Source organism: Bos javanicus, chromosome 25, assembly GCF_032452875.1.
Source record: "Bos javanicus breed banteng chromosome 25, ARS-OSU_banteng_1.0, whole genome shotgun sequence".
Lineage (NCBI taxonomy): Eukaryota > Metazoa > Chordata > Mammalia > Artiodactyla > Bovidae > Bos > Bos javanicus.
This window is the reverse complement of record NC_083892.1, coordinates 34,698,336-34,725,338: the sequence shown is the minus strand read 5'-3', so window position 1 is coordinate 34,725,338 and position 27,003 is coordinate 34,698,336. Positions and strand designations below refer to the sequence as shown.

The following is a 27,003-nucleotide window of genomic DNA, read 5'->3' as shown; positions in this document are numbered from 1 at the left end:
CGCTCGGCCCCCAACCGGGGGTCGAGGAAGAGGAAGGCGAACCGTGAGTCTGGGCTGATGCATGGCGGGCGTCACTGGGCGATGGGCGATGAGAGCCTTGACTAACGAGTGTCCGTCTTCCTCCTCGTCCTCACCGCCCCCCTCCGCCCCCACCTGGCAGAGACCATCCAGGCGCGGCCGCAGGGCGTCTGCGGAGGGCAGGCAGGGCCGTGCTGCGGGGGGCGCCCCCCGCCGGCGCGCGCGCGTTCTGTGGCTTTTCTGGTCTCTTCCGAGTTGTGCGGCCTCTCCTGTGGTGTTTCCTGGGCTACTTCCAGGGCTGGGCCCTGCCGTTCCCGGCTCAGTGGAGCTTTTCTTCCTTTGTCAGGTTGTCCTTGGGAACGCCTCCCCCATCCTTAGCCTTTCTTTGCTCATCCCAAAATGGTGGCGTCACTGACGGCTTCAGGTTTTGGCAGCTGGTAAAGCGTTTAAGAGTGTCTCGGGCTCCGATGATATTACATTCTTAAAAATGTGCGTGCCTTCGATCGAGCGGACTCGGTGCGGTACATTCGCCTCAGAGCAAGTGGTGTGAGAATCCGTTGGTCCCAAAATGTCAGTGTTTGCTGCTCCTCAGGTGGGGCCCTTTCTGGTTATAGCTCGAATGCTGGCGGCCCGCTGAGAGGCCCGCGACCTGCCGACTCTTTACTGTGTGTGGTACCGGCTCCTTGTCAAGTTAGGAGTTTGAATCTCTGTCAAGGGGAAACTCTCCAGGCTGCAACGTACAAGAAAGGTGCAAACATGAAATGCATGTTGCTTGTTTCGGGGGGCCTCGTTTGGCTAATTTACAAATTCAATCGAAAAACAAACCAACACACCTCATTGGCCCTTGTTTTTTTAAAAAAATGCACTTTTTTTTTCCCTTTTGTGGGGCAAACTTTGCATCTTGGTCTTGGTTTTTTTTCCCTTTGGAATCCCCCATAATGCATTATGTTTGCCCTTCCTTGTAGGGTCAGCCAGGAGAAAAGGGAAAGACCAGCCTGAGAGTCGGCGTCCTGGACCTTTGCCGGCCTCCCCTCCTTCTCAGTTGCCCCGCAACACGGGGGAGCAGGCTTCCAATACTAATGGTACACACCAGTTCTCACCAGCGGGGTTAACGCAAGACTTTTTCAGCTCATCCCTGGCAAGCCCCAGCCTGCCCCTGGCTTCTACGGGAAAATTTGCACTAAACTCTCTCCTCCAACGACAGCTAATGCAGTCCTTCTACTCCAAGGCCATGCAGGAAGCAGGAAGCACAAGCATGATTTTTTCAACAGGTCCATACAGCACAAACTCCATATCTTCCCAAAGTCCATTACAACAAAGCCCAGATGTAAATGGCATGGCCCCATCTCCCAGCCAGTCAGAAAGTGCTGGGAGCGTCTCCGAGGGCGAGGAGATAGACACTGCAGAAATCGCCCGGCAGGTGAAAGAGCAGCTGATCAAGCACAATATCGGACAGCGCATTTTTGGACACTACGTCTTGGGACTGTCTCAGGGGTCCGTGAGCGAGATCCTGGCCCGGCCCAAGCCGTGGAACAAACTGACGGTGCGAGGCAAGGAGCCGTTTCACAAGATGAAGCAGTTCCTCTCAGACGAGCAGAACATCCTGGCTCTTCGCAGTATCCAAGGCAGACAAAGAGGTGAGCGACTCGGGGTCAGCCACCCACATGTGAGCCTGGCACGGAGCTGCGTGTGTGCACGTGTGCATGTGTGATGATACATGTGTGCCTCACATCAGGTACAGCTCACAGTCCTGCCATTTCCAGAGCTCAGGGCCCACAGGCACGAGCCCTTAGATTCGGGGGGCCCAGCCTCTGAAACTCACTCCGCACCTCACACGAGGTGGACTCGCTGTTCCAGCACCACATACTGGGTCGGAGGGAATTAACGCACGACGTCCTGATGCGTTTCGTGTCCAGCAGTCCTTTCGGCCTTGGGTGCTGGCCTCGGAAGGGGAGGGGCCCGTGGGTGCCACCCAGCCCTAGAGCAGCAGCAGCGGCCAGGGCAGGCCTATCATGGCGCTGGGTCCCCAAGGAGGGTGAGCCGACCACATGGGCCCCCTTCCTCCTCCCTGCACACAGGCCGGTGGCCTGTGATCAGCGCACTCCCCATGTGTTAAGTCCCATTAGTGACCTGTTCAGCATCATGAGCAAACATACCTGCCTTGAGTAAAATACATTAAAGTATTAAAACACCCTTTGTACCCCGACCCCCGTAAAAAGATAAAAAGCCCGTCCCATCCCTAATTGCAGGAGCTCCTTCCCTCTTTAACAAACAATAGGAGATCCTTCTGCCAAGTCAGCACTGATAGAGAAAGGGAACTTATCAGACAGAAATACAGACTCAGAGAAGGGAGACATTTCCAATAGTGTCCGTTTGCACAGAGGACATTGAGCCTTTTACGGCGACGTTAACTGGAATCGACTGTCTTTGGATGATTAATGTGAGCTTTGTTCCGGGGCTGGTGGGCGATTCGCTGGGCAACAGAGCTCCCTCCATCTGACCCCCACGGCGCTGGTGCCGCAGGCCGCCCCCCAGTTCTGTCCGATCCCCTCTGGCAGCAGAGCCATGGCCTCTGCAAGCTGGTCAGCCAGGGAAGGGCCTCTCAGAAGTTTCTAGTGACTCCCAAGCGGCACAGGAAGCCCTGAGCCCTCTCTGTAGCAACAGGCGGCTCAGATTTCATGTCACGCAGCCCATATCGTCAGCACCACCATCCCCCTGATTGTTTTGTTCTTACCACACTTGTTTTTCAACAGAGAATCCAGGCCAGAGCCTGAACAGACTCTTTCAGGAAGTACCGAAACGAAGAAATGGGTCTGAAGGTATGTCGCAGGCAGGTGTTTTTCTTTGCAGTTAGTAACCTAGGAAGCAGCATGCCCTTAGCTGTGTATTTGGGTTCAAACTATACAGTGTGATTCTGGCCTGGAACCTGATGGAAAAACAGAGCTAGTAAGTATAAAACAAAGCACGGGTTCAAGTTCACACGGCCCCTCCCTCCCCCCACCGTGGCCCTGCACTCTACCCAGTCCAGGAGGGGGCGGCACCCCTAAAAATCAGCCCCAAACTGCAAATCACGCCCCCCCTTCACATTCAAATTACAACTCTCCCCGTGTTCTCAGAAGCAGGTGAAAGAATAACCCTTTGTTGCTCTGAAAAAAAATCAGGTGACTGAGTCAGATGAGATACTGCTGCTTCCTTGTCCCTTCCCCGAGCTCGGAAATCCGTCGAGGGTGCGACCGATCAGACAGGTTGTGGCCGGCTCTCTCGCCCACGGGTCCCAGCGAGCCAGCCCCCACTGCCCTCCTCGGAGCCGCAGCTTTAAGGGGGTTCTGTGCCAGTGGTTGGCTTGTTTTTAAATGGTTTGATGTGGCAGTTCATATTTAGTAAAGGTATCAACCAGTTAAAACATGTGGACAAAAAAAAAAAAAAAACATGTGGACAGCTTCCGGGAAGCATCGAGGCCAGCCCCCAGGCCATAGTAGCTGCAGTGCATCTGGACACGTGGCTGCCCACCATGTGACCAGAAGACAGGGATTCTTGTCCTTTAGAAATGTCCTCAGGCTCCTCTCCTTGTTCAAGTGATAAGAGACCCGAAATTTTTAACTTAAGCCTCTTCCCTTTGTACATCCAAATGATGGCGGGAGGATCAGCCTCGACCCCTTGCTCCTTCTGCCCATTTTTCCTCTCTGGCCTCAAGGACATGTACAGGGAGGGCCTTGAACATATCCCAAGCCAAAGCAGCTGCTGGAGTTGCTTTTAAATGACTCACACACACACACACAAAAAAGCCTTGCCCTTTAATCCTTCATTTATATATAATTTTTATACACACACACACACTGAATTAAATGATTTGCTCTCCCTGGTCCCAACCCACGGGTGATATCCAGCTTGGATAGTGTCAGAGCTGGTCCCACTGGCCAAACACTGTTTGACACCAGGTGGAGTCAGCAGGAAGCCCTTCCTGCCCAGGGTCGCCGTACCTGCTGTGAAGTCACCCGCACAGCAGGTACAGGTAAGCAGGAGGCCAGCCTGCCTCCTTGTCGTCGCCGGCCTCAACTCACCGGCAGCTGTTTTTCAGAATGCCATCTTTGTGCAGCACTACATTTTGTTCCAGGTGTGGGTTTGATGTCATCGGTGTGGTTTCTCCCTGCAGGTAACATCACCACTCGGATTCGAGCCTCCGAGACCGGGTCTGACGAAGCCATCAAGTCCATCCTGGAACAAGCCAAGAGGGAGCTGCAAGTCCAGAAAACCGGTACGGAGTCCAGGACTTCCGCCACTGCCTTCCACGCTTACGTCGTGAGCGTTCTGTTCGGCAGTAATTAACTTCGTTTAAAAAGAAATTGAATGTGTGTTTTCAAGCCTTTAGTACAGGGGGGAACAGGTCTGTGTGACATGTGTTTTGCTAATACTTACCATTCTAGATCATTCCTTACCCCTAGCCTAGAATATCCATGACTTAAATGAGCAAGTAATCTGTATCAGATTCCCTTTCTTAAACACAACACAGGAATCTGTTATTTGGTATACACTTGACCACACACTAGTGAAAAATAAACTCTTAACAACTGCTTTACAGAACAAATATTAGCAGGAAGGAGCAGGAAGTGTTAAAGGATGGGTGTCCCCACCTCTGTAGTCATTCAGCCCTGGGAATCAGCCCTCAGAGCTCCCTGCGAGCTGCCTTGTCTAAGAGGAGGGAACACCAACATTTCAGCTTTTCTCTGAGTGAGCAATGATTGAGAGGCGCACCAGGCTGTGGATTCAGCTCAGAGCTTCCGCTAGAGGGGAAACTGAGCACCCGAGTTCTCCTCCTGAGGTTCAGCACCTGCCCTGTGCCCCTGAAGCCCCTGCTCTGCCCAGTCCTGCCGGCAGGGACCATGGCGTGAGGCCCTACCAGGCCTGGCAGCAGGCAGCGTGACACCGAGCGCCCACCACCCCCTGGCCACGCTCCTGGGTTCCTGAGCTAGGGCCAGCCCACTGGCCCCCCTACCCCAGCCCTCCGCTTCCCCTTCCCCTTAGTGGCCACCCCAGAGTCACCCACCCAGAAGGTAATCTGAGCTAACAGAACCAGTGGGATTGGAATATAGCACACGAGAATTTTAAATTTAAAGTCATCCGGGGGACTTCCGTGGCGGTCCAGTAAGTGGGGCTTTGCCTTCCAATGCAGGGGGTACCGGATCAATCCCTGGTCAGGGAACTAAGATCGCATACACCTCATGGCCAAAATACCAAAACAAAGCAGAAATAATATTGTAACAAATTCAAAAAAGACACAATAATAGCCCACATCAAATAATAATAATAATAAATCAAATAAATAAATAAAGTCATCTGGGAAAGAGGCCAGGATGGTGTGTCTCAGAGCGTTTGCACATGTTACATCCTCCGCCCCACCCCCACCCCCCATCGCACTCCTGATCGTAACTCCGTTCAGTCGGTGGGGCCACGGAGCAGTAGCTTTAGCCCTTCATCGCTAAACGGTTGCATGAACGGTTCACAGTTCACGAGGCGGGAAATGCTCAGATCACAGCACAGTGAGGTTGTCCCGAGTAACCTGCAATCCGTGGCAGATTAACTGAGAAGGACGTAGGTGGGAAAGCGCGTCCCCACTGGGAGGTGCGCTGTCGCCGCTGTCTCACCTGCACCTTTGCTCCGCAGCAGAGCCGGCCCAGCCTTCCTCGGCATCCAGTGGCGGGAGCGCGGACGACGCCATCCGCTCCATCCTGCAGCAGGCCCGCCGGGAGATGGAGGCCCAGCAGGCCGCCCTCGAGCCCGCCTTAAAGCCCGCGCCGGCGTCCCAGACAGACATCGCCCTCCTGACCCCCAAGCTGATACCCGCCTCGCCCATGTCGTCGGTGTCCAGTTACTCCCCTTTAGCCGTCTCCCTGAAGAAGCCCCCCTCGGCTCCCGACGCCAGCGCCCCTGCCCTGCCCAACCCGCCAGCCCTGAAGAAGGAGTCCCAGGACGCGCCCGGGCCGGACCTCCCGGGGGCGGCCGACCCCGCCACACAGGGGGTCCTGAGACACGTGAAGAGTGAGCTCGGCCGCGGCACCGTGTGGAAGGATCACTGGTGGAGCGCCGTCCAGCCCGAGAGGAAGAGCAGCGCTCCGCCCGAAGACCCCAAGGCCGAAGACGCCAGCAGCAGCAAAGAAAAAGGCAGCGGCGGGCAGACGCGGGCGGAGCGCAGCCAGCTCCAGGGCCCCTCCTCCTCCGAGTACTGGAAGGACTGGCCCAGCGCAGAGTCGCCATACTCCCAGAGCTCAGAGCTGAGCCTGACCGGAGCCAGCCGCAGCGAGACGCCCCAGAACAGCCCACTGCCCTCCTCGCCCATCGTGCCCCTGTCGAAGCCCACCAAACCCTCAGTCCCGCCGCTGACCCCCGAGCAGTACGAGATCTACATGTACCAGGAGGTGGACACCATCGAGCTCACCCGGCAGGTGAAGGAGAAGCTGGCCAAGAACGGCATCTGTCAGAGGATCTTCGGGGAGAAGGTACGAGGTGGGGGTTCCATTCGGGGGCCTGGGTCTTCCCATTTCCTTTCACTGATGAGGACCGGGGAGTGGGGATCTGTCTGGAGGATGTGGCCATCACCCACTTAATTAACCAAAGAGAACCGTGGCTCATCTACTCCCAAACTTGCAGGGAGACTGGCCAGTGAACGCTCCATTTGCTGCAGCCCCACTGGAGGCCAGGTTCCCGGCAAGGCCCTCTCACCCTCTGCGGCCATTTAGACCTCTCATCATATATGAGGGGGTGGCAATCACCATTTGGCAGATGAGGAAACCGAGGCTCAGGGAAGTTGACCACGTGCCCCAAGCTAGCAGATGACTAAGTCAAGCCCTGTCCCTGTGGCCGAGCGGAGCCCAGAGGCACCACCTCTGTAGGCTGTTTTGGCCAAAAAGGATCTGATCACAGAGAGAGATGACCTGCCCAGAGAGAGCCAAAGGCACTTGGTAGAGACAGCAGTCAGAAGGTGCTAGGGTGTTGTCCGGCCAGAGGGGCAAAGCAACTTGCCCAGGGATGCACAGCTAGAGGTGGCACGGGCAGAGCTGTTCAGGGCCCAGGCTGTGCCCAGGACCGGCCCTGAAGGCCCTCATTTTCTCATCGTCCTTCTTGGCTCATGAAAAGCCCAGTCTGTGGATGAGCTCCCAGACACTTTCTGTTCGGGGTGCTTCCTGGTCACTAAGATTCTGGTTAATGGGGATTTACCAGGCCTGCAAAATGTAAGATAAACATAATACTCCAGAATAGTCTTAGATTAAATAACGACTGGCTAAGCAGAATGAGAAGCACTCCAGTCCCATACAAGACAGTCTTCCTGAGGGGCACAGGGCTGGGTCAGCCGTGGCCTCCGAGAGGCCCGTGGGGGCCTCCTCCACCACCTTCCCAGGTCCTGCCTTGAGTTCAGTGTTTGCAATATACCGTGTCATGCATCCTTTCGATACAGTTGTGAACTCTTCATCACGATCTTGCAAAAGGTGATGGGGTGAATAGGAATGAGGATGAGAATTTAAAGTCCCTTGAAATTTCTAGTTCAGTGTTGTAAAAATATCATTTGAGAACATTTAAATAGACATTTGTGCTCATGCCTTAAATTTAGCAGAGACTTAATAGCATTGAACTTGTTTGGCCCATGAGCGCAGTTTATTCTGGAACTTGAGAACTTTTCAAAGAGTGATCGGATGCAGCCCCTAAATATCTCTGGGCTGCATCTGTGTCCTGTGGGGGGTGTTTGTGCCCATACATATGTATGGCCATATGTGAGCATAAGAAAAGTCGGGTATGTACGTGCAACTTGTCGACCGTCGGCACTGAGCTCCACTCCCAGGCTGGCTCCTCTGTCGCCACCAGCTCACCTCTGGGCCCCTACCATGGAGCGATGTGATCAGAGAGAGCCGACCTTTCTAAATGCCAAGCTGGCCCGGCGTCAGCACAGGAGACAGACGCCCGAGTCCCGCCAGCATCCGTTGCTCCTGGTTTATCTGAAGGGGTCCTTGGCCCCCAGCACCCTGGCCTTTCCTGGCGCCACCAGGCAAAGAGCAACGTGGTTTCAGTGCTTCCTTCTCGGGTTGTCAGGGCGACAACCCTGCAGGCTTGGCAGGATCAAGACCCTGGGGGGAGGGGGGCCCCTCCCCTCCATTTGCCTGCCCCTCTCTCCCTAGGAGCTGAAAGCAGGGACCATGACTGTGGCTCCCTGTGCCAGGGCATCAGCCCACCCATGACCTTGAAAAGCTTAGCCACCCCCCAACCCAGGCTGTCGCCACCCCCCAGGGGCCAGTTCTGTGCTCTGCCTGGGAGTGCTGTAGTGCCGTCCTGCCTGGCCACGCCCCCACACAGCGGTGCGTGTGACACTGAGGCCTCACACCAGACCCAGGCGCTGAGCCCCCACGTGTCCTTGGTTGCCGTTGCAGGTGCTAGGCCTGTCACAGGGCAGTGTCAGCGACATGCTGTCCCGGCCGAAGCCATGGAGCAAGCTGACCCAGAAAGGACGAGAACCCTTCATCCGGATGCAGCTCTGGCTGAACGGCGAGCTGGGCCAGGGCGTCCTGCCCGTCCAAGGGCAGCAGCAAGGGCCAGGTAGGGGCGGCCCTGCCCCCAGGCTGCTGTGGGGGGCGGGGAGGGGCGTCCACATGCGGCGGGGCTGAGACGCCTCTTTCCTCCACAACCTGTTGCCATGGGACTGACTCAGTTTTTAGGAAAGAGAAGATTGTGCCTAGCTAATTTTATAAGCAGCAGAAAATGAGTTACCAATTAAGAAAATGCTGTTTATACATAAATATAGGTAAAAGTCAAGTAGCTAAATCAGGGAATCGGGAAAGGAAATCAGCCAAAGGCACAGAATGAAGGCTCTCTCACGAGTGGCTACTTCCACCTGCCCCCCAGCTGGGGGCCTCCTTGCCACCAATAGCACTTGGCCTGTCCACGTGGGTCCCTCCTGTTCTGCGCTCTGCACCCCTGTCAAGTCTGCCCCCTCCCGTAAGGAGTGAGGACCCTCCCTTGTGCCTTTTGGCCCTTATGCTGTCCCCCCTCAGCTGTGCTCAGGGTATTAAGAAACTTTAACCCCCAAGTTTGCTTCCTCATGTAACTGTCCCCCTTTCTCTCCTTTAGTCCTGCACTCCGTGACGTCACTACAAGACCCCCTGCAGCAGGGCTGCGTGAGCTCAGGTAATTAGCCACAGTTGGGGTTTGGATGATATATTTCCCTGCCTTTTGGTCTGTACTGGGGGGACTTGAAGGGTCGCTCGTCCTGGATCCAGTGAGCTGAAAACATGGTATTCTGTTGGCAAACTGGGTTCTTCGAGGTCATAGTTTCTAGTGGAGAAGCAGAGGGTTGACAGCCGAGTGCAGGTCCCTCCCACATCTTCTTACTCCTTGCTGTGTTCTTTCATCAGTCTGTCACGTGAAGCCTTGCCTTCGGGGCTGGGGTGTGAGTCAGAGACAGATTCTGTGCTCAGGGGGCTTCCAGCCTTATAACAGGATATAGGGGACAAAGAATGGGCATTGCAGTTCTGGGCGTGATGCTCAGGAGAGTGGCATTGAGGTTGAGGTCCAGCCTGGGAGCAGGTGGTGGAGAGCCTGGAGCACCAGCCAAGGGGCTGGGGCTGCTTCTGACCGGCATCAGAGAGCCTCGAGGCCTGGTGTCTGAGGTCACATCACCGCCTTCCGGACTCCTGAACATGGCAGCCCCGGGCTGGCCCGCACACCGGGCTCCTGACCCCATGTGTTCCTGGCCTTCCTGGGCGTACACTTGTGCCAGCCTCTTCCCACCCAGCTCTCGGGAACAGCCAGTGTCATGAGCTGTTCCTCTTTCTTCCTTTCTTTATCTTTCTAAACATGTTGATTAGTCTCCATATCCCATTGATTCATTGAAAACACAAACAAAGCTAAGTGAGGAGCATGGAACCCGCCAGCCTGTTGGAAACTTTACGAGGGAAAACACGTGTCATGAGGGGAACAGCTGGGCCGCAGCGGCCAATACCACTTCAAAATTCCAAACCCACGCACAGATGCAGCCGGAGTACACTGGGTTGCAGCTCAGCTGCCCACCAACATTTTCTTCTGTTTGGGGTGTTCCATCTTGAGGGGTGGAAGGCTGTGTCTAACCCAGACTCTTGGCTTCCTTCGCTGCACCTCTGAAAGGAGCGGTTGGCCCTCTGAGAAGGATCAGGTGTACTTCCTCCTCCCTGCCTTTCTGGGTTGGCCAATCTAATTAGCAAGTGCTGGAGACCTTAACACAGCCCTGGCTCAAATTCAAGACACATTAGGGAAATAATGGACACAGTTGTTTGTGCTAAGAGTTTCCCGGACGTTTGCATGGAAAATTAGGCCTGCCTCTTGCTTGAACAGAAAGCCGGCCTCCTGTTAAACTCTCCAAGTATTTGCTGCCCCATCAGAGTCAGGACCCAACTTGGCAGAATCTGACAGTTTTTAGATCAAACTCCCTTGTTCCTAAATAAAACAAGAAATCGCCTACAGTTCCAGGTCGGTTATGATCGATGCCAAAACTTTCTCTGTGTCTGAACAAATTCTTCAAGAGTGGCTTTTTACTTTTTATTGTTATAGCAAGCCCTCGCTACTGTGCTGGAACATTCATATGACAGTCCCATTTCCAACATGGGAAAAACTCACAGGGCTCCTCAGAGGAACGTAAATGATGTTTGTAAGAGATCAAATTACTTTATAAAATAAAGTGATTTACACTCTTGGGGAGTCTGCAGATTGAAGGAGGGAGGGAGGGAGGAGGAGGCAGTGAGCCCCTGGGTAAAAGTGAGCGCTGTAGAACTTTCCCCTGGTTCCTGTGAAGAGGCGGCAGGCAGGCCTCTCCCTGTGCTCATCAGAGCAAGATGGGCTTCTGCAAGGTGCTCAGTCGTGTCCGACTCTTTGTAACCCCTTGAACTGTATGTAGTTCACCAGACTCCTCTGTCCATGGGATTCTCCAGGCAAGAGTACTGGAGTGTGGGTTGCCATTTCCTTCTTCGAGCAAGATGGGAGGTAGACTGTGCTCTGTAGACTCGACACGCCCGCTGTGAGTCAGCAACCGGGAAGCCATCGGTAGAAATAATAATTATGGTGATTGTGGGGAAAAGTGGAAAAATGTTTCTGATATTCTAGGAAAATATAAAACTTTTTTAATATCATGATGGTGGCCAAGCAAAAATGCTTCTCTGGATCAGGAAAGACTAGAAAGTGCTTGTCAAAATGAAAAGAAAGATGACCAATATGACAAGATGAGGGTGGCAATTTTCCTTGTTTAAAATTCCTTTACTATCAGCCTTACCCTTTTAGGAGTGTTTCTAAAAATTAAAGTAGCTGTGCCTTTCAGGATGTGGAATTTAGATTTGAAAAACAGAATTCTCTTATAATGATGAGTGTTGACAAATCGTTGGGATGAATGGCTATTCAGTTCAGTTCAGTTACTCAGTTGTGTCTGACTCTTTGCAACCCCATGGATGCCAGGCTTCCCTGTCCATCACCAACTCCCGGAGATTGCTCAAACTCATGTCCATCAAGTCAGTGATGCCATCCAACCATCTCAAACTCTGTCATCCCCTTCTCCTCCCACCTTCAATCTTTCCCAGCATCAGGGTCTTTTCCAATGAGTCAGTTCTTCGAATCAGATGGCCAAAGTATTGGAGCTTCAGCATCAGTCCTTCCAGTGAATATTCAGGACTGATTTCCTTTAGGATTGACTGCTTTGATCTCCTTGCTGTTCGGGACTCCAGGATCTTCGACAGCTTAAAAAAATCAGTGTCTCAGAGAAAGCTTTCAGCATGCTCCCACAAAGGCAGGGGAGTAATGCCTCTAGCCTAGGGTTTCTCCAGGGTTCTGATTCCCTGCTCTCACCATGGCTACCACAGAATCCTTCCAAAGAGGCCCCCAGACCCAGAAAGATGCTCTGTCCTCTGTGGTGGATTCATGAGGCCTCTGCCTGAGCCAGCTCAGCGTGGTGGCAGCAGGTGGCCGCAGGAAGGTAATTCTACCCTTGGGTTAGTTCTGTTTCTGAATGTTGGTGAGAAACAGTCAGTGTCTGAGAATCCAGGCTGCCAAACTGGCCTGGCCACTGGTTTAGCCTCCCAGGTGTGGAAGGACTTTGGAAGACCTGTCTTCCGTCCATAGCCTTGTTCTAAGCAGAGATCCTGCGGATCTAATGCATGGCTCTGTGCTTAGTTACCATGGCGATGAGGTGCCCCAGGAGCAGAGGGCCTCACTCATCTCCACAGCGAACTGCCGACATAGGAATCGGTTTTCTGCACTCAGAATTCCTGTCTGTCTCTTTCCACCCATCCCCGTTACCCTCAGCATCTCCGTTTTTCTTAACGATGTCTCTGTCGAACTTGCTGATCAGTTCTATGATAAAAGGAGAGAAAAACTCAAGTTTCTGGTGCATCATCGCTTGTCCTCTTGGCAGTTGTAATCATTTCTAAATGTCCCTTTGATGATTCAAGCATCGGGATGATGGCCTCAGACATTGGGGAAAGTTGATGCCATTTTCAGTGAGTGACCTCTGCTTATTTTGAAGAGTAAGGAGAACAGAAAGTTCCATGTTGATCATATGAGTAGCTTAAAAAGCAAAAACGTTTTTTTAAAGGACCAGACTTCAGATCAGTTACCTGAACCTTTATTTCCCGGTAGTCTAGTTTTCTACACATTTTTTTTAATAGGTATTTATTTATTTGGCTGTGCCAGGCCTCAGTTGCAGAACTCAGAATCTACATTGTGGCATGTGGGATCTTAGTTTCCCGACCAAGGATCGAACCTGGCCCCCTGCACTGGGAGCACAGAGTCTTAACCATTGGACCACCAGGGGAGTCCCTCAACACACAATTTTTGGGTTGGCTTCTTTCAAAGTTCCCAGTGTTGGGTTGTCTTTGATCTAATATGGCAAACCTATTTGAAGGCAGAGGTGCAGGTGGTCCTTGGGGAATGGTCCTCCATGTCTCCCTTTTGTTTTTCTCCAATCTCAGCTATCATCCATCGGCTGCCCTTGCCCTGCTTAGCAATAGCAATGCTCAAGGGAACCAAAGGGAACCCTCAGAGAAGGAGAAGGGAGGGGCCGAGGGAGACTTGTCTTCTCTGAGTGTGGCCTGCAGTCATTGCTTATCAGTTAGCAGGGTGTTTTTTTTAAAGGAGGAAAACCTGGAGCAGTGATGAAGGTGTGCCTGTGTACATATGTGTAGGCAGGTGTATAGGTACATAGTTAGATATGACTCCAATTGCATTTTTTCTTTAAAGCTCATTTCATATTCATGGTTCCTTGGTGTGATTAATCTTTTTGCCCCAAGGGAAAGGAAACAGGAGACAGCTCTTAAGAGGGGAGAAAGGAAGGGGAACAGATTTCCCTGGATGCAACTCAGTCCGTCATCACCTTACAGAGAACTGATAGGGAGGACTCACCCATGCGCTCAGCTTTAACTTTTCTTTCTTTTTTTTTTTTCAATTTTTATTGGAGTACAGTTGCTTTACAATGTTTTATTAGTTTCTTCTGTACAGCAAAGTGAATTAGTCACACATACGTATATCCTCTCTTTTTTTGGATTTCCTTCCCATTTATGTCACCACAGGGCATTGAGTAGAGTTCCCTGTACTATAGAGTAGGTTCTATTTTAAACATAGTACTGTATATGTTGTTGTTGTTCAGTCACTAAGTCGTGTCTGACTCTTTGCAATCCCGTGGACTGCAGCATGCCAGGCTTCACTGTCCTTTACCATCTACCGGAGTTTGTTCAAGTTCATGTCCATTGAGTCAGTGATGCCATCTAACCACCTCATCCTCTGCCGCCCTCTTCTCCTTTTGCCTTCAGTCTTTCCCAGCATCAGGGTCTGTCATCTGTGTATATGTCAAACTAAATGTCCCTTGACAGAGGAGTGGACATACCCACGTACACGCACAAGCATGCATGTATGCACACAATGGAATATTACTCAGCCACAAAAGGAACAAACTTGCACCATTTGCAGAGACGTGGGTGGACCTAGAGGCTGCCATACAGAGTGAAGTGAGTCAGAGCGAGAAACATAAATATCCTGTATTAACGCATATATGTGCAGACTTTAAAAAATGGTACAGATGATTCTATTTGCAAAGCAGAAATAGAGACAGGGAGATAGAGAACAACTGTATCAGCTTTTGTAACTTGTTACTCTGGGAGCCCTTCCTAACTGCAGCTCACAAGCTTCCACACCCTCTTCTGATGGATTATTGCGAGCTGCACAAGGGATGGCTCAGTCTCCTCTGATTAATTATAAAACACCCAGCTTTTCCCCAGCGTGTCGGGTAGGAACTGCAGGTTCCAAGTCTCCGCCCGTGGAGAATTCCATGGCTCCACATCGCTCTTCTCGCTCGGCAGAGCACCAGTTGCCTCTTGAGAAGACAGCAGCTGCATCCGTCTCTTAACGTGGGTGGTCTCATGCACGCCCCTCCCTGACGTGAGGCCACAGGGCTCCGTGCTGCATATGGCCCTACACAGACATGGCCCCCGATTAGGGACAGGCCAGCCTTCCTTTTTAATACACATAATGCCTTTTATTCAGTAACCATGACGTGGCCGGGAGAACATGTCCACAGTTTTAGTGCCTTTGATTTAGCAATAAGATCCTGCTGAAGCTTCCTCAAATAAGCCATTAGTTCCTCAATTTTAATGATTAAGTCAGGGTGGGGCATTTGAATAGCTCATTAATAAGAAAAGGAATGGCTCGTTGTACCCGCAGAAAATTCCATGGCACCATCTAAGGCAGGCAGAGCTCTTCGTTCAGTACCATCGACGAGATCTGATTTGATTCTTTCTTCTTTTATGGAAATAGATCAGTCGTAGTAACTGTTGGTACTGTCTGAAAAGAACTAGTCTAACCCTCATTTGTTTTGAGTAGCTGAAAAGATTTGTATATCCATAACTGATTTATACATGGCCCTAGACCACAAATCGAAAACAAGAGAGAATTCTGAAAAGCCGCGTGTGAGCTGGAAAATGCCCCTCCCTCAGCAGGTGGCCGCTGCTCATCGTTAGTTCGGGGCTCAGCCTCTGCCTTCACTCACCCGCCGTGGACGTGGTGGCCAGAACCAAGTGCTCATCCATTTCTTGGTTGTGCCCTGCATGAGGGTGTTTTAATATGACCAGGAGTGCCATGATAAAGGAATTCTCTAAGATCAGAAAAGACAGGTTTCTGCAGTCAGACACAGCCTACCTTACTGTCTTCTGTTGTCTGGTACATGTGGGCACAGGCCTGGCGGGAGGGAGGCCCTTGGTGCTAAGGGAGCCCCAAGGAGGGGGCTGAGCTATGAAGGGGTCAGAGAGGAGAACGTTCCAGGCCGAGACCTTTGCAAATACAAAGGTTCACTGATGGGCTAGGACATGGGGGAGAACCTTTGGGGGGAAAAAAGGGAAAATACTCGAAATCCCTACTTGTGGCTCAGCTGGTAAAGAATCCGCCTGCAACGTGGGAGACCTGGGTTCGATCCCTGGGTTGGGAAGATCCCCTGGAGAAGGGAAAGGCTACCCACTCCAGTATTCTGGCCTGGATAGTCCATGGGGTCACAAAGAGTCAGACATGACTGAACGACTTTGACTTTCACTTTCTGCTTCAGAGATGTTTTTTCTCTTAAAATAACAGAAGGAAAGTGGATTACGGAAGAATTTTGTGTTTTCTTTATGTACAATGCTGTTGCTGCCGCCACCTTAAGGCTCATATAATAAGAACCCGCCCGAGTGTGACAGCAGGACAGGAGAGGGGCTCCTTGCTCCTGAGGTGACCTCGGTGACCTGTGTCCGTAGTGGCATTGGGATTCTCAGCCTGCTGCACCTTCCCCCTGTGGGCTTCCAGAGCGTGGAGAAGCAGGCTGAGACTCAGGACATTCATGAGTGGCCTTGGAGGCAGGCAAGGCCGTAGCTGGGAGGCCACCTGGCCTGCAGGCCGCAGGGGAAGAGCTTCTCACAAGCTCCCCGGAAGCGTCACCCACTTCCCCGTGTCACCTCGGTGCCTGTGCTGCTCTTTGCTCACCTAGCCATTCTGAGCATCTGTGGGATTCTTGGTGGCTCCTGGCCACATGATCCTGAAACAGCCTCCCTGCAGCATTAACCAGGAAGGCAGAGGGCGCTCGAGGCTGGGACAAGCCAAGCCTGGCCTCATCTGCCCTCCTCCCCTAGGGCATGCCACACCTGCAGGCCCCACACAGGCCTCCTGGAGAGGCAGCCACCAAGCGAGACAGCCCAGTCCATGTTGCGTCTCAAAGCAGCAAATGTTGTCCTCAGGATCCCCGGGAAAGGCTGCTCCAGCACACATCAGCCCCCAAGGGTCTCTGTTCTCCCCCGAGTGGGATTCACCACTGTGTCTCCATAAAAAGAGGATAGAATCAGAGAGATTCTGTTGTTGTTCAGTCATTCCAGTCATGTCTGACTCTTTGTGATCCCACGGACTGCAGCACACCAGGCTTCCCCCCTTCACCATCTCCCTGAGCTTGCTCAAACTCACATCCACTAAGTCAGTAATGCCATCCTACCATCTCATCCTCTGAGTAACCCAGAGTTAGAGATTTGACTTTTTTTTAATTTTTATTTATTTATTTTTATTTTTGGCCGTGCTGGGTCTTCTTTGCTGTGCAGGCTTTTCTCTAGTTACAGCGAGTGGAGCCTACTTTCTAGTTGCACTGTGCGGGCTTCTCATTGCCATGGCTTCTCTAGTTGCCAAGTATAGGCTCTAGGGTGTGTGGGCTTCGGTACTTGCCACTCCCAGGCTCTAGGACAGGCTCAATAATTGTGGCAAACAGGCTTAGTTCCCCCAAGGCATGTGGGATCTTCCTGGATTATGGATGGAACCTGTGTCTCCTGCATTGGCAGGCGGATTCTTTACCACTGAGCCACCAGGGAAGCCCTTGACTTTTTATTTATAGTTTATGGGTTTGTTTTTTTTTTTTTTCCAATAAGTAAAATGCATCATGGCTACAAAACGCAGGATTTAAAAGAGCTTACACCCGTTTTAAAAAATAAGTCACCCTCCCACCCTCCTCCTCAAGCCCCCGGGCGCTCTCCCCAAAGGCACTTCTGCTGGTTTCCTGCAGAGAGCCTGTGTATCTAGATGTTTGCTGCACATAGAAGGGCACACACAGGACTCAAGGTGTGCCTTGCTTTTCTCACCTGGCAATAGATTGTAGAGACTCCCCCAGGCCAGCACATACAGAATTTCCTCCTCTTTTCCCTGATATAGGTAATTCCTATATCTGACCATACCATACCTTATTTAACCAATCACCAGTGAAAAATACTTAGATTGACTTTTAACAGCAGAACCTAAAACACGATCCTTCAGTGAGCAGCCTTAAGCACATGTGAGCTGCAAATTGACACAGTGGGCTCAGAGCTGACTGCCGAGGGCTCATCTTGTCTCGGCCCCTGAGCAGCTGTGTGGCCTTGGGCACGTGACTCGACCTCTCTGTGTCTCAGCCTCTCTGTGTCTCAGTTTTCTTTAAAATAGGAAACGTACCTATCTCCTAGACCACAAGGAGTTTTAAATCCATGTTTAAAAGCCTCCAGAGCAGCAGCTGGCCCTGAGGAAGTGCTAGTTGAGTGCCTGCTTTCCTGCTGCTGCCCTTGAAACCACTGCCATTAGGTCATTTCACATGCATTAGGATAGCAAGGATAGCTATAAAATCATGCATGTGCACACCTGACATGTCAGGTTCCTGGCCTTAAAATAGGAAACAGATCCAGCACTCACTTCTTGGGTGGAGACTCAAGTGGGAGCATTGCTGGGCGGTAGCTAGCACAGAGGGTCAGCCAAGGGAGGACCTGCACGCAGCTCTCCAGCATCCTGGCCTCCTTGAAATGTTGACCATCCATCTGCCATTCCATGAGGTTGACCCAAAATCTTGAGCTTCAAGAGTTAAGGACTGCAGGTCATTGCTCAGGCCATCGGGGACAAACTCAGAGCCAGGCCATCGTATCTGGATGCACTCATCTGGGTGACTGTGGGCACAGGTGGCAGCCCCATCTCATTGGGCCTGGACCCTTGGCGCTGGCAGACGCTAACTCCCCGTTAGGAGGAGGCCCCAGCAAGCCCTGGACACAGGCCTCTGGGCGCATCTCTTTTCTCTTCCCCTTAGACTTTCTTTGGAGAATGGAATTTACAGTACACTGGGCATTCAGTGCAAGAGGCAAAAGTAGGTCACAAGAGCAAATGAGGACTTCTGTTTTCAGTTTTGGTTCCAGAGAAGGAAGAAAAAGCTTAAATGTTTAAAAACCCTCAGGTAATTTTTTTAAAGGTGGTAAGACTACAGTGAAGAAACTCATATGTTTGCATCTTTGATGTGCCAAGGGCAGTGCTGATACCTTTAATCCCTAATCAGGGAGCAGAAATGATGCCCCCCCCACCCCCGCCGCCGTCTTTCAGATGCTCAGAGTGAGAAGCAGTTTGCCCCCATCAAGGAGGAGGTTGAAGAAGCACAAGCACTCTGAGGCCAGAGTCTTGCTGCCATGGGGGTGCCCAAGGACTCGGTCCCCCATGACAGGTGAAGGGTTGGTCCCTGAAATGACACTCAGGGAAGTGAAGGCCGCGTTCAAAACAAAGAACAAAACTGGGCTCAAATGATAAATGGGCAGATACTTAAAAATCAGATCCAAGATGAACAATTAACAGAAAGTCACATGCCTCAGTACCTAGGGCATCCCCTCGTGTTTCAGGCTGGGAGCTGGGCATAAAGGAGGGGAACCCAGCACCAAGTCAGTGGCAGAGTTAAAGCCAAGTTCATGAAGCTCTGCAACAGAAAGGGTGCAACCCATCTGACCTGTGATGCGGGTCCATGCCAATTTCAAGCCCCTTCCAGGCTAGATCTTAGGAAGACCCACATGGTGGCCCAGGTTCTTTCCTGAGCAAGGACAGCTTCATGCCCTCTTCCTGCCAGTGGCCTTCCGCCAGCCCAGAACCCTCAATCTTGCCCCTTGCAGACTGGCCTCTGGGCCATAGCCACACTCAGGAGCGAGAAGGGGGTCCCCGGGAGAACACAGTGAGCCAGGCAGCTTCCGTCATCGGCTTCATCTCGATTTCGTGTCTTCCTCTTCCCTTCAGAACTGGATTCCTAAATATAGCCCGAGTATGAATTGGCAGATGTTGGGTTTGTCCTTTACAAGAGGGCCAAAATTAGCTTGTCATTTGGCACCTAAATAAAGCAGCCGAACTGCCTTTGTACCAGCTTTGCAACAAGAAGAGACTGGAGTTGCCGCGTTTTATTTGATAAGGAGACTTTTCTGGGAAGCCGGAGCATCACCTCTGAAGCCAAGAGGCTGAGTCTGGAGGGACACGCCTTCCTCCAACTGGACCCTCTCACCCATGAATTACAGTCAGTTCGTTCCACATAGTGTAAATACCTTGTGAGACCGGAGGAGGAGGATCCATACTCCACAGAAATGGCACTTGGAGAGAACAGCCGTGGTGGCTCTCAGTTGGGGAGGAAAAGAGCAATCTGTCCGGAGTGCCTGGAGCTGGGTGAGCACAGGGGCTCCCCAGGGGCAGCAGAAAGATGTTATAATCAATTACCTCATCATAACACTGATGTATGATAATTACTGAGTGTTTCTCCTGAGATAGTGCAGCATTTGGCTGGAATGCAGTTCTTTCATGGTCCACTGCCTGATTAATATGCAAATAATAGGCTGATTGCATGATGAATGCAGAAAATGAGTTCGCTGATAACGTGAGCACTGAAGCAGGAAGATGATAAATTACTTTTACTGACTGTCGTACATTTAAGTACCCTTTCTCAACAATTTCATCACAAATTAAGTAAAGCAGTATGGAGAGATTAGGAGGATGTGTAAAATAATGTACCTTAATAGCTTTCCTAATACCATCGCATGCAACGAAAATGTCACTCGGTTCTGCTCAGCACAGCCCACAGCCTGTGGAGGGCCAGATCGGTGCACTCACCTGCGTGTTGTTGGGGAGCCGAGAAGCAGCCCACCCCACCAGCACATTCCATATCAGCCAGGGATTCTCTAAGGAACATTCCATCACAACGCAGACATTGTCTGCACGCCAGGCTGCCCGGCAGCGTTACTGAGAGGAGGCAGGCTGCTCTGGGGGCAAATCCTGGAGCCTCCCCACAGATGGGCACGCGGAGGCCTGCTGTCCACCAGGTGCCTCTGGGGGAAGGAAAGTTTCTGAGCTGCAGGCCTAAAAGACTCAGAAGGAAAACACAATCCAAAACCACCTCTCAGCTCCTCCAACTCTTAGAAACACAGAAAAATTAATTCCACCACCAGAATGGCGGTCTGAGCTGCCTCGCAGACAGTAGCACTACCGGCAGAGGACGGGCAGGTCTGCTCAAAGCCATAAGGAGCCCCCGAGAAAGAGAGAAAACACATGCGCACAGGCACACACGCACAGTGATTAATCTTTGATTACAGCAGAGCAATTTAACTAGACGGTTTGTTTTTTCCCATCTCAGTAATATATATTTAGACTGTTTGTATGACATACATTTTCTCTTAATGCACAGGGATGCATTGATAAGTGCTCATACACACAGCTGGTTTGGTAATAAGGTTATTGAAGGTAATTTGAAGGCATTATTTCTAAATCAGTATGGATCTCTGGAAAGCTGAGAACAGGGCGAGCACCGTGCCTCCCGAGGCAGGGCCGTCCACGTTGCCCGGGGTGGCTTCCGCGGCCTCGCCAGGCTGGTGGTTCACTACCAAGGTTTAATTGTAGCCGAAGGAAAGGTTTTGACTTTTAATATTCCCAAACTCTGCTTTGACACATGTATGTCCTTGAGGGCTCGTAAAAGATACACGAGAAAAATAATGGAAGTCTGGCAGGGGAGCAGATTTACCTGCAGTGCCCACAACCCCCAGGTGAGTGCTCAGGCCCACCTCACCCAGGTAGCTTCCCCGGGTGTGGCTGAAGTCAACTCAGAATTGCTAGGATCCTTCCCCCCTCCACCCAACACCGTGCGCTTTCCCAGCCTGGGGAGAGAAGAGGAGGGTAGGAAACCATTCTTCCCCTCCATGAGGAGAAGAGAGAAGCTCCTGGTGGCACAAGGCGGTGCTGATGGGAGGAGGCCCGCAGACTCAGTTGCGGGCAGCCTCACCCGCTGCAACCTGCTGCAGCTAGCCGCCCAGGACGGCCCTCCCACCTCCGCCCTCGTGCGCTCACCTCCGTCGCTGACCTCCCACCACGTATCTGTCGTCCCCTCCAGGGAAACACAGCCAGATCTGAGCTCAGCCTCTTCTCCCAGATATGTTCTCCACCCAGCCTTCCTTGTGAAAGCACCGCCACCGCCACCGTCACCTGAACAGGGGGCCTGGCAGCCCTCCTCACCCCCTCTCTCCTCACCCCCACTCCCAGATGCGCACACACACGCACAGAGTTTCTGGTTCTTAAACATCCAGACCCATCTCTCCAGACTGTATATCCGGCTGGGCCCCTGCCCTCCTTCGGATCCTTCCCTGGGACTAAAGTCCCGCCTTCTCAGTGTGTGAATGTCCCTCCTGCACCCCCCCACCCCCACCATCCCTTTCTTGTTCGCTGTCCCCAGCCTCAGCATCAGCGTCATACTGCTGTGAGCTGCCACCGCCCCCTGGACATCCCCCCCACCCGCCTCCTTTTCCTCGTCACATGTGTCTTTGTGACAGTGACCTCGTAATGATGTCTGCCTGGGTCACCACTGTCCCCCACGTTCTAGCACCCACCTGGCACTGACATGGTCCCTTTATTGAATGAAAGGTTCCCCCTGCTCCCCCCGCCACTCTTCAAGTGGCTTGAAAGTCAGGCTTGGGGAGGTAAGCTGCCACAAGTTAAATAGAAACTTTGCATTAAACAAGTTTTCTTTGTTAATAAGTAAACTTCTGGCTTTTAAGTCACTATAAGAGTTCCTTGCACATGCTCAGTTGCTCAGTTAGGTCCAACTGTTTGTGACCCCATGGACTGTAGCCCACCAGCCTCCTCTGTCCATGGAATTTTCCAGGCAAGAATACTGGAGTGGGTTGCCATTTCCTTCTCCAATGCATGAAAGCGAAAAGTGAAAGTAAAGTCGCTCAGTCATGTCTGACTCTTTTCGACCCCATGGACTGCAGCCTACCAGGCTCCATGAGATTTTCCAGGCAAGAGTACTGGGGTGGGTTGCCATTGCCTTCTCCGCAAGAGTTCCTTGCTGCTGCTGCTGCTAAGTCGCTTCAGTCGTGTCCGACTCTGTGCAACCCCATAGACGGCAGCCCACCAGGCCCCACCGTCCCTGGGATTCTCCAGGCAAGAACACTGGAGTGGGTTGCCATTTTCTCCTCCAGTGCATGAAAGTGAAAAGTGAAAGTGAAGTCACCCAGTCGTGTCCGACTCTTAGGCAGACTTAAAAAAATGTTCTCGCACCAGCACCTATTATCTCAGTTTTGCTATAGAAGCAGAGCAATTTGGTAGGTTTGCTGAGATATTCAGTGACTTAAGGCAGTGCCCAGGCGGGCTGAGGGCCAAAGAGTATTGCCAGCCCAGGGCCAGCGAGGGGTGCAGGTAGGGCCTGGCCGTGGGAGGGGTGTGCACTGACACTTGATGCCGTCTCTTTAGGAGTGGGCTTTCCCCAGGTCAGGAGGAAACCCACCCAGGCCCTTGAGGATGGGGCCTGTGTCAGTGAGACCCTCCCTTTACTCCTCTGCTGGCGTAAGGTACAGGCCCTTGGTGAGCAGGCTATTCTGTGGTGGGGCCACTTCACATGCTCTGATATGTCTTAGCGTGTTGTTGGGTTACTTCTGTTCCTTTCTTGATAGCCAGTATGCAGTGGCATGTTGGGGACAGGAGGTGCGAAAGCTCCCACGTGGCTCTATGACAGCTATTAGTCTCCATTTTTTTTTTTTTGGCCATGTCAGGTCTTAGTTGCAGCATACAGAATCTTTTGTGTTGTGGCACTCGGGATCTAGTTCCCTGACCAGGGATCGAACCGGGCCCCCTGCATTGGGAGTGCGGAGTCTTACCCACCGGACCACCAGGGATGTCCCTCTCCACGTATTTTGTTTCAAGCCCCTGCTACTCAATCCAAAGGTCACTCATACTCAAAAGCAGAAAACTCCACATGTTTACATGGGCCATGTCTAGTGGAGATGTGGCTGGAGAAATAGGTAGGGTCCTGATGGGCCACGAGCATCTGCCCAGAGACTCGGAGGCAGGGGCCATCAGTGCCGCCTCCCCCACCCCACCCCCAAGGCAAGGTCTGGTGCTCAGGGATGTCAGAGAGAGGGTCCCACGTCAGCCTATGACCCTGAAACACAGGAGGGCAGATCAGGCTGCCGTTCACCTTTGACACAGAGAAGCTCGTTATTTCTAAAGAGGGCTGTCAGCCATAAACCCTCAAGTCGAGGGTCCCTTTGGAGAGGAGCCACATGAACCTTGAGTGAGTCCTCTCGTTTCAATTCGGGTTCCGTGTCCCCAGCACGATTCCACATCTGAACTCGGCCGGGAAGCGTTCTGGGCTGGTGGTCACCCTGCGGTGGCTTCTGAAGCTGTCACCACTGTCAGCTGGAAGGGCCCTGAAGCTGGGCAGGGTCCTCCTATGCCAAGGCTCCCATTGCCCCTCCAGCTCCGTCTCCACCCTGTGCCTCCCTGGCACCCCTCTTCCTCTGCTCTTTGATTTCTGCCCTCACTCAACCACGTTTCCATGCGCCAGGCCATGACCTTACTGCTCCCCCAACCTTCTCCTTCCCTCTCCCATCTTCCATACTTGTCTTTCTAATCACTTGGAATTTCCTGGCTTGGCGCGGGCTCAAAGCCTAAACTATGGACATAATGAAAAGTGGTGCATCAGACCAGCCGCCAGTTAAATAATGTTTGGGTTCTTGTCAGAATGTCACAGAGTACCCTGTCATTTTGTTTCAGCAACTTGTCCTTCTGAATGCACAGTTCGCCTTATGGCATGCCAGCAGTAAAAATGTCACTTACAATAATTACTTTTTGGTGAAAATGCTTGCTGACTTCCTACCTTCAAGCTGTTTTTTACACAGTGGGGAGATAATAAGAAATGACTTTATCCTGACTGCTCAAATGAACACTAAATGGAATTTGGGTTATTATTACTGCAGATAGAGGGCTGGGTATGGAAATTTAAACAGTGGATCGTGTAAACTGCAGAGAGATTTGTCTCTGAAAATTATGGCGGGTGTGCATTTTCAATTGGCTTCCATTGAAAACTTAAGGCAGCTGTTGTTTGCCTGCTGTTTTTGGAATATAATATTTTTCATAATCCTTTTATAGTTCCTGAAAGCTCTGTGTATTTTAGGGGGCCTTGAGTCACTGTCTGTGCTTCCTGTATCTTACTATCCAGCCTTCTTTTCTGCAATATTTGAAAATTAATCTTGGAAAATTAACCTTCCCCCCAAAATTAATCTGTACAGATCACTTTTTAAATGTAACACCTTACTACTGGCGTCACAATTGGATTAGATGATCTGTGTAGCTGGGCTTTTAAGGCAAATTACCCATTTTCAGTTGCCCCAGTTCCACAGGCTGCAGACTCCTTGAAAACATGGTCTGTGTCTAATTTCTCTTACCCCTTGGAATTTACCTGATGGTCCAGTTGTTAGGACTTGGCACTTTCACTGCTGGGACCCCGGGTTCAATCCCCAGTCAGGGAAGTAACCTCCCGCAAGCTGTGTGGCTCGGCTAAAAGAAAACAAAAAAGTAAAAATAATATCTCTTATCCCTCTGCCAAGGAGAGTCTACAACACAAAGCAGGAGCTTTAAAAGCGTTGGCGTGGGCGAGTGAAGGAATGGATGAAGGCAGACAGGCTGTTATGACCTTGCAGTGACTGACAGTGGAGGCTTCCCACTCCCAAGCGGGTCAGATCCTTGCTCCGCCTGAGTGACCTGGACCAAGTCACGCTGCCCATCGGACCCTCGGTTTCTGGGTGCAGGGTTTATATTCCCAGCACGGGAGCATCGTGAGAATTGAATGAGCCAGTGTGTAAATGCCCTTAGCCCCTGGCTGCATTCAGACGAGGTTCTAAAGATGTTCTGGTTCCCTTCCTTCATCCCAGAGGTGGGTGGGCTTTGGAGACCTTACCTTCGTGTTTCCTGAGGTGAGGTCAGAAACATGGACACATGGAGTGTGGGTGAAGAAACCATATTTTGCAAGGCTGGCCCAGTCGCTCTGCCACTGACAGTCACACGAGTCCCAGGATCTGTGTGCGCTGGTCCCACCCGTACAGTAGGGCTGTTTAGAACATGGAGGGCGTGACTCGTTCCTGGCTGTGTGGCTCTGGGCACGAGGTCATGTCTCTGTCCAGTGAGGCAGCTAGATGTGTCTGCCACTCCGTGTCAGGTCATGAGAACAGAAGCATCTATCTCTAGTTCATTCCCGGGAGCCTCCGCACAGGGAGGGCACGAGAAACGTTCGCTTGAGCAGTAACTCCTGTTACAGGCAGTGATAGAATCAGGTTTCTTTCTTTTTTTATTTACTTTTTAATGGGAGAATAATTGCTTTTCACTGTCGTGTTGGTTTCTTCTGTAAAACGTGAATCAGCTCTAAGTATATTCACATATGTCCCCTCCCTCTTGAGCCTCTCTCCCACCCACCCTGATCCCACCCCTATGAGGTCATCGCAGAGCACCAACAGAATAGGGTTTCTTAACATCATGTTCCTCCTCATCCCAAGATACTCATGTTGCAAAGCACCCCCTCTTGGAACTGCAGCCCCACGCCCCGTGGTCCAGGTTACAACATGGGACCCATCTGTTCTTGCTCAGCCCTCTCAGCACGTCCACCCGGCCCTCAGCCCTGGTGACCTGATCTCCTGAACTTCTCCTGAATCTGCATCTGCCCATCCCCCGGCCCACCCTTCTGGGGCCCCATCCACACTCCCTGTCGGCCTCCCAGCCCCAGCTGTGCTGTCCATAAGTCCGTTCTCTGTACTGAAGCAGCAGTGACCTGGCTTACTTTCTTACTCTTTGATGTTAGGTCTATAATATTTCAAACACGAATCACAGAACAACCCAGCGAATGCCCATCACCCAACTTTAACCCTAACTTTTGATCATCATTCAATCCTACCTTTTTAAAGTAAATGAAACATGCGCCTCTCCTAGCCTCATTCTTCCTGGAAGTCAGCTGTCGTCCGTCCTGAACATGCACCCTGTCTTGCCTGGATGTGACGTTATCCCCTCACCACGTGTCTGTACATGGTGCGTGCGGGCACTCAGCCTGTGTACCAGCGTTGTCGTCTGTTTGGTTCCGCGCCTCAGTCTGTGGGCTCACCATTATGCTTTTGTGCCGTCCAGACCTCACTGCTAGAGGGTTTTCATGGTTTTTTTCGGTTTGGTTTGGTTTTTGTTTTGCTTTGTTTTTGGCCATGCCGCATGACTTGCGGGATCCTAGTTCTCCAGCCAAGGATGGAACCAGCGCCCTGGGCAGTGAAAGCCTGGAGTCCTCACCACTGGACGGCCAGGAAATTCCCTTCGCTGCTGTTTATAGCACATGGTGGATAGCAGGAATGTGCCCAGGCTCCCAACTGCACAAAAATTAAAACAGACACCTTAGCCAATTCCAAGGCCCTGCACAACCCAGCCCCTGGGGACCTCTCTAGGCCTCGTGTTCTCACTACACTCAATCTTACTGATGCCCCAAGCCCACCAGGGGTCTGGAACAATCTGTCTCCCTTCCTTGTCGCTGCTACTCCTCCCACCTTAGCTGGCTAATTCCTGCTCACGCCTGAAGTCCCTCTGAAGTTTTACCCTCCCGGGAGGCCTCTGCTCCCCCAGACATCAGTGTCCCCACCCCTTGCCGTGTGCTGTGTCCCACTGGCCTGACTCAGCCGACTTGGGGAGTAAGTGAAAGAATGACGCAGTGATGCATCTTCATCCATGCTTCCTGCTGGGACTCGGTCCTAAGTGAGTTGATACTAAAATGTAATCTACATACACTAAAACTCACTCTTCACTCATAGAAGTGTTCTATGCTCTCACTAATCAAGGTGTAGGATAATTCCATCATCCTCCCCAAATCCTCTCGTGACCCTCTGT

General features: G+C 51.8%; 1 protein-coding gene across 10 annotated transcripts in view; it reads left to right on the top strand.

Moving 5' to 3' along the window:
* CUX1 (cut like homeobox 1) overlaps positions 1 to 27,003 on the top strand; it is a 349,533-nt gene that overhangs the window by 276,612 nt on the left and 45,918 nt on the right. For 3 of the 10 annotated variants that reach the window (XM_061402007.1, XM_061402003.1, XM_061402001.1), the window contains exons 15-20: positions 984 to 1,655; positions 2,772 to 2,837; positions 4,172 to 4,273; positions 5,680 to 6,512; positions 8,433 to 8,598; positions 9,130 to 9,186. The exons of 4 other annotated variants lie outside the window; for them this stretch is intronic. In XM_061402007.1, the coding sequence (XP_061257991.1) occupies positions 984 to 1,655; positions 2,772 to 2,837; positions 4,172 to 4,273; positions 5,680 to 6,512; positions 8,433 to 8,598; positions 9,130 to 9,186 (1,896 nt within the window). The remainder of the gene's footprint in view (positions 1 to 983; positions 1,656 to 2,771; positions 2,838 to 4,171; positions 4,274 to 5,679; positions 6,513 to 8,432; positions 8,599 to 9,129; positions 9,187 to 27,003) is intronic. 3 more of the 10 variants (XM_061402008.1, XM_061402002.1, XM_061402006.1) reach the window with 3 other exon arrangements.